At 55.3% G+C, this 6,638-nt stretch overlaps 1 protein-coding gene across 5 annotated transcripts in view; it reads right to left on the bottom strand.

Moving 5' to 3' along the window:
• Positions 1 to 6,638, bottom strand: part of Tom1l2 (target of myb1 like 2 membrane trafficking protein) — a gene marked incomplete at its 5' end in the record, with an annotated part of 59,505 nt that overhangs the window by 11,662 nt on the left and 41,205 nt on the right. For 3 of the 5 annotated variants that reach the window (XR_001232462.1, XM_013509628.1, XM_013509629.1), the window contains 2 exon segments: positions 4,468 to 4,543; positions 5,431 to 5,548. Coding sequence is in view for 4 of the 5 variants with exons in the window: in XM_013509628.1 (XP_013365082.1) it covers positions 4,468 to 4,543; positions 5,431 to 5,548 (194 nt within the window). 5 annotated transcript variants of the gene reach the window in all.

The following is a 6,638-nucleotide window of genomic DNA, read 5'->3' as shown; positions in this document are numbered from 1 at the left end:
GAAGAGGAAAAAAAAGGAAGTTGACTGGAACATTCTCCCACAGAAACTAAGGCCTTTACAAAGCCACGTCCTGTGAAGATGGACAGGCTGAGCTAGTGGGGCCAAGGCAACAGTCACACCAGCTCTGTTTTGAGATTACAAGAGAAGCGGGGAGCTCAGGTGCTAGGGCAGCAGACTGGGTTCCAAGAGGAGGCCAGATCGTCCCGCTGTCAGTTCCCTCTCACCTGGAGCTGTAGGCAGGGCTGGCTCAGCTTCAGGGATCAGAAAAGATCAGCCACAGCCAGGCTCTCTGTGGCCAGGCTCTCTGGAGCCTTGGGCCTGCCAGGCTTGAGTCTCTCAGCATTACCGATCATTTGTCCTGAGCGAGAGGGGCCTCGCGGGCTCCTCCGATTAGGCTTGGCATTATTGGACTTCACTAACCTACTTCTGCTATTGCTTTGACCTATATTTGTTCACACCAGGGCATCCCCGGCTGTACCCCGCAAATGAGAGACAGTTTAGCTACTCACTCTCTGGCAAAAGCAGAAAGACCAATAGGGCCACTGGCTCAGCACTGGCCCATGCCAGATCTTGTTTCTCTTCAACTGGCACCGAGCCTGGCACGGCTAGGTAGCTTTTGGGTCGGGAACCTCACACCTGAAGTCTCAGGGGACGGAGGTCCTGGTGAGGTGCTTGTTTGCAGCTTCCCGTGGTCCCAAGCCCACAAGGTCTACCTGTCCAATTTTCTATGCAACAAGACCAAGTTTGTAGCACGGGTGTGCCGTTTTCAGGAGGTGTGGAACTCTCCCCTGCTGCTTCCACCAAACCCGATGGCAGAAACAGCCTAAAGGCCTCTGGTCTCACTCGATAGTACAAAAAGTTTCCATGTAAGAATTTGCACTCAGGAGGTTTGGGAAGACTCAGGGTTTCTATACTATGGGAAATAAAGCAAAGCAATTAATATTGTTTTAAAGGAGAAAAAAACACACCGCAGTGGGCAGGTGAGACACAAGGTTAGCTGTTAGTCAGGTCTGTCTCCCGGAGGTTGGAGACTGGAGCTCGGTGTGGGGACAGGGCAGTGGGGGGCGGCACCCTGTGTGGGCAGGGCCAGGCACCACACCATCTGCCAAGGCCACACTGGACAGTTTGGGAAGGCAGTATCCTTTTTTGCAGGATTAGTAGGTACAAGGGCTACATTTTCTCAGTCTGAACAGTGGAGCAGACATGGTCGTCAGGGTCTGCTCTAAAGCCACTCATAGCCTAGCGTGTCTTTCAGAAGCAAATGAGGGGCCTGGCCAGCCCACGTCTCCAGCTGGCCTTGGGGCTGATGCCTTCTCGTCTAGGGCAGGGATATGCTGCTGCAGCGGCAGGTAGCAAGAGGACGGTGCCACAAAAGCACAGCCGTGCACAGATCGCTAGCCAAAGCACACACCCACGGTTCTGTGGCCCTGCCTGGCACAGGTCCCGCTCAGGCAGGCGGCCCTGCGCTGACTGCAGTCTGGGACCTGCGGGCCCTTCCGGGACAGTCAGTGGTTCGGGCCCCTCTCTTGGCCACAGCCTGGCCTGGAACCTAAGGCTGGTCATGCAACGTCTTACTCCACCCACTGGCAGGGCGGAGGCCCACCTCTCCCGCTGTCACCAGCTTCCACTCCCTGCACTGCCTCCACTCCCGCCCTTCCACCTGTACCCAGAGCTCTGGGCTCCATGCTGGGGGTGAAATGGTCAGCCTGGTGAAACAGTCACGCTCCTTCTGCATACTGCATTCAGGGCCACCAGAACAGACAAGGCAGGAGAGATCCTCCCAGGCCTCCGTGCCAGAAAAGCTCCACCAGACGAGAACTATGCTTCTGATGTTAAACTCCCTGGAGTTGTCGTCTTTTCACTCTGAGCCTACTGTGTGTGTAACTGTAAGAGGCCTCAAGTCCTTTGAACTGACTCAGTGGACACAGGTAACTGTATCACAAACGTCCACCAAGCCTAGAACTGCTGAATTCCCTGGCACGAGGCTAGGGCGCATCTGTGACTGGCCAGATGCTTCGTGACTGCTCCCTCAGAGTTGTCACCTCCCAAGCAAGGGCCACAGGTACTTGTGCTCATCCTGGAAAAATGAATACTGCCGGGAGCTCCTGAGGTAACTCACGGAGGGACGGGCCCTCCTCCCCACTGCTAATGCCACGGACCCCGAAGGCCCAGGGCATGAGCGTGAGCAGAAACCAGAGATGGTGTTTCTGGGGCAGGAAGTCTGTCCCCTCAGGAGATTACACAAAGACAGTCGGGGAAATTTGGCACCCCCATCAGAAGAGGCAAGTGTGGCCTTGTCTGATCACAAGGGCTGGGCAGGTGGCACGAGGAAGAGGCTGTGACACGGGTGAGGGTTGGGATGGACAGCGGGCTCGGCGCGGCTCGGCTCAGCAACGGCTCCTCACCATTCCTTGGGTCATAAGCCAGCTGTCTATGGGCTCCAGGTCAAAGTCCCCACCTTTCCCTCTCTGCTGGGCCGAGGACAGAAAAGTCCCAGAAAGAAAAGTCACAGAAAGACCCATAACGAAGAAGTCGTAACATATATTGCGGAAACTGAAACGTCAATGTTTAGACTTGGTCATTTGTCGCATAAGGAAATGTGACCTGCTGCCCCCCAGCCCCGCCCCTAGTGCCTCTCCCTTAGTGCCTGGAAAAGAAGTTTAGTAACCGTGAACCCCAACAGCCTAACAGAGACAGGCCAACTGCTCCTGTGCGCCTGGGAACTCTCTAGGCTCTACTCATCTTGTAAATGATAAAAATGTTCAAAGCGGAGATGGCTGACTTGGTGGGTTGTATCTGCGGAGGTGTGGCTTTAAGACACTCTTCCCGCTGTTGTGCTCTGAGTTTCTCTCTTGGCCAGTTTTCACTTCCAGGTCGGCAGGGCTTGGGCGGGGTCAAGGCAGCCAGAGGGATGTCCGCACACAGACACAGCCGAAATCCGCCCACACTGCTGAGGCCAGCCTTGCCGCAGGGAAGGTAAACATGGACAGCAAGGTGCCAGCGTGTGCGGCCAACTCGCTGCTGTCCTCAGGACCTCAGGACCTTTGGGAGCAGGAGGCCACGTACGCAGAGGGTGAAGCAAGAAATCACCACACCTGGACTGGGGCCTGGGCCTGGGCCCTGATAAGGCAAGGGTGTGGCAGGACACATGCTGGCACGGAGTGGGCCGGCCTGAGCCGGAGCAGAGAGCAGGCAGCCCGGCAGGGGGTCCTTGCCGGACAGAAGACTGCCAGGACTCTGGCCGGCTCTCTAACGGGCTGGGAGCAGGACAGCCTGAATAACGGGAGAAAAATACAACAACTATTGCTGGATGGTGGGCATCTGGGGTTCAGTGGAACGGCCTGTTCTTCCAGGGGAAGGGTCAGGTCCTGAGAGCCCAAGGCAGCCACTGACTCTCCTGGGCCCCCTGGTGGCCAGCGCGGAGGTATGCAGCCCTTCAGATCATGTTGGCTAGGCCGGATGAGAAGAGCCCGGGAGCGGGAGGGGGAGGGGGTTTCTTAGAGATGCCAGGCTACAGTCATACTGCCTGTCTGGACTTGTTTGGACAAGAGTTATGGAAAGCTAAGAACTGGTATTCGAGGAGCAAAGAGCCCTCTGCATACCTCCCTGTGCAGTGGATGGGTGGGTCCTGCACCCCTGCTGCCCACTGGGGAAGCTGGCAGGATTTTCGGCTGTGGTAGATAGCTGCCCCTGCAAACAGCATGTACCCCCACTTATTTCCTAGTCGGGCACAGGTAAGAAAATGCTCTGGAGAAGCGTTACATACAAATCCCTTCTCCTTCAGTGATCTGAAATCTTAGACAAGCCACAGCTGCATTTAGGGACCACACAAATACCACCCTCAACTTCAAGGTGCCTCCCCTTGGCTTTACTCCTTCCAAACTGAGAGCTTCCTGGGAAACCCTCCCAGCCACCCCCTAACTGGTCCAGCTCCCCAAAGAAATCCTGGCCCTCAGCTGCCCTCCACTGGGGTAGCAGTGCTTGGCTAGGCCAGCTACCAGTTCAGAGAGCTGGGTCAGGTTGGTACTCGCCTTCCCTGCGACAGTATTATGCTGTCAGTGCACTGCCCAGCTCCAGGGCACCGTCAGATGTGAAGAGAGGCCATACGTGGCCGTGGGAGGCCTGAGTCCTAAGAGCTTCCTATCACTGCAGTGGGAAGATCAGGGGCTACGGAGTCAGAAACTCTCAGGATGGGATCCCCACAGGCTGCCTGCTCTCTGCATGTCGCCTGGCGCATCTTCCACCTCCTCCACCTGTTTCTCTCGAGTACCACAGGACTGTCATCTCACAGGGCGGGGGAGGACTCAGTAAGAGACTGCTTGGTGGCAGACAGGTGCTCCATGCACCTCCCTTAGCCAGTCCCTGCTGCTATACAAGTCAGCTTCTGCTGAACTATGCAGCCAGCTTTACCAAACTGCCTGACTCTCCCTGCAGAAGACTGGGCCGAACATAGGATATAAGACTTACCACTTCTGAGCTCTGTTTCCTACTATCTAGTGCAGAAGCGAGTCCTCCAACAGCCTGGGGGTCCTCATAGGTGACCCTAGAGACAAAGCAGCACAAGCAAAGTGAGTGGCCCCAGGGGTGGGGGTGGTGTAACTCATCATTTCCTGTCCCACAGCACCTTTCTCAGGTGCGACCTTGGCCCTGGGTGGAGGCTGAGGGCTCATGCTATATCTCTACAGCTGAAACAAGAACACCTGGGCTCGAGTGTAGCTCCCCACTGAACTCTGGGGCCTGGGGTTTGTGCTTTTCATAGTCCTTCTTTTGGGTCACAACACTGGGGGGCCGCTCTGGCGCTCGGTGGTATGGTGTCAAAAGTACCCTGGAGCGCCTCAGAAGGGGAACTAGATAAACGCACAGTAATACTACTTTTAGAAGCAGTAATCACCTTCGGGCTGAACAGAAAGCTCAAGGCATGCCCTGTGCCTTTCTGAGACGCAAGGGACTGTCTGTTTTGGAATCAACTCCTCCAATTCCATACGGCTCATCTTTGCCAGAGTGGCTACTGTAAAAGCCTCTGCTCTCTCCACATTTTTTTGGCAGTTAAATACTGCTGTGAGGCACACGTTGGGGTCCCTGCCTGGCTGCACCCTCCTGTATCTGAGCTCCTGCAGATGGGGGGCTGTGGAAGGTTGTGTCTGCAGCTGTAACACAGGCAGGAGAGAAGAGAAGAGTGGACCCCTGCAACTGCAGGAGAACTGACATCAGGACCAACCCCAAGGGCAGCGAGGAGTGGGAGAGGGGCTGGCGTTCACTCAACATCTGTAGCCAGTGCCAAACCCTCACAGCCATATTTTAAAGCTCCTGGCAGTCCCGGATCTGGTAAACAAAAGGCCTCTTTGTGCCGGACTGTGACCAGGGCTGAGCCAACTCCCCCTAACACCCCCTGCACCATCTTCAGACAGCCACCGGAGGGGCCCCACGTACGTCTTGCGCTGCTCGGCTAAGGAGTTCCCTCTGGTCTGGGCAAACATGTCAAAGCCATCACGAGGACTGCACTGCTGCAGTGAACTGAGGGTGCCGCTGACACTCTCAGTCCCCAAGTCTGCGACAACAAAACAAGCGGCAGGTGAGAACCAATGTACACTGTGGACCCGATGGGGCTCCAAGACAGGACACAAGCGGGGCAGGTGAAGGGCCTGCGAGGAGGACAAGACCATCCCTAACACGCCCAGTACCGCAAGGGCAGGGCTGGGGGAGACAGGACAGTACGGTCCCCTAGCTGCTTAAGGGGAGAGAGTGTCATGAGCAAAGCGGAGACTGCTGGCAGCGGAGAAGGCAGGGAGCGGCCGGAGCACTTGCAGCCTTCCCACGGCACCATTGTCAGGGGCCCTCAGTCGCAGTACTGAAAGATCTGGGTAGCTTATTTGTTTGGTATCTACTTCATAGGCACCTGCCAAGTTCAGAGCCAGACCTCCAGTGGACCCAGAGGAATGTGACACGGTCCTTGGGCCTTAGGAAGGTCGTCAAGTAGGTGGTCAGAGGCAAACAACGGTTGTACTTGGCTGAAGGAACTGGGGTAGGCCCGAAACCGATACAAGGGTGGGCCTTTTACAATAAGGGGGGCTATGCTAGGGAACGAGGAGAAGGCAGGGACACGGACACACGGTCTGGAAGGCCAGGCTGTGTGAAGTGTCACTGCTCAAGGGAGAGATGAGTGGAGGAGGAGGCTGGGAAGGCAGCTGAGAAACAGCCAGGGACGAGGCTCAAATGCCAGGTGAAGGAGTCGATGGGCAGACGCCAGGCATTCTTTAAGAAGGGAGACAGTACTTTGAATTTCAGGCATTAAATCTGGTAGCCATAATCTGGATGGACTGTAGGCAAAGAAATCTGTCCTGATAAGGAAACAGTGATTACGGATATAGGAAATATGAAGAGGATGAATTCTAGCAACTAACAGGCCACTAAATAAAGGTTTTTTTGGTTTTTTTTCGATTTTCTTTTTTTCTTTTGTACTGGTGCTGAACACCAGGCCTTCCTACTGACCTATATTCCTGGTTCTTTTTTATCTTTTATTTTGAGACAGGGTCTCACTAAGTTGCTAATTTGCCTATCCTGGGCTTGCACCTACAATCCCCTGACCTCAGTCTTCCACAGTGCTGGGATCAGAGGTGTGTGCACCATGCCCAGCTTAA

This window comes from Chinchilla lanigera, unplaced genomic scaffold (assembly GCF_000276665.1).
Source record: "Chinchilla lanigera isolate Chin_1 unplaced genomic scaffold, ChiLan1.0 scaffold00176, whole genome shotgun sequence".
Lineage (NCBI taxonomy): Eukaryota > Metazoa > Chordata > Mammalia > Rodentia > Chinchillidae > Chinchilla > Chinchilla lanigera.
Note: the sequence above shows the minus strand (reverse complement) of the source record. Positions and strands in the feature narration are given on the sequence as shown.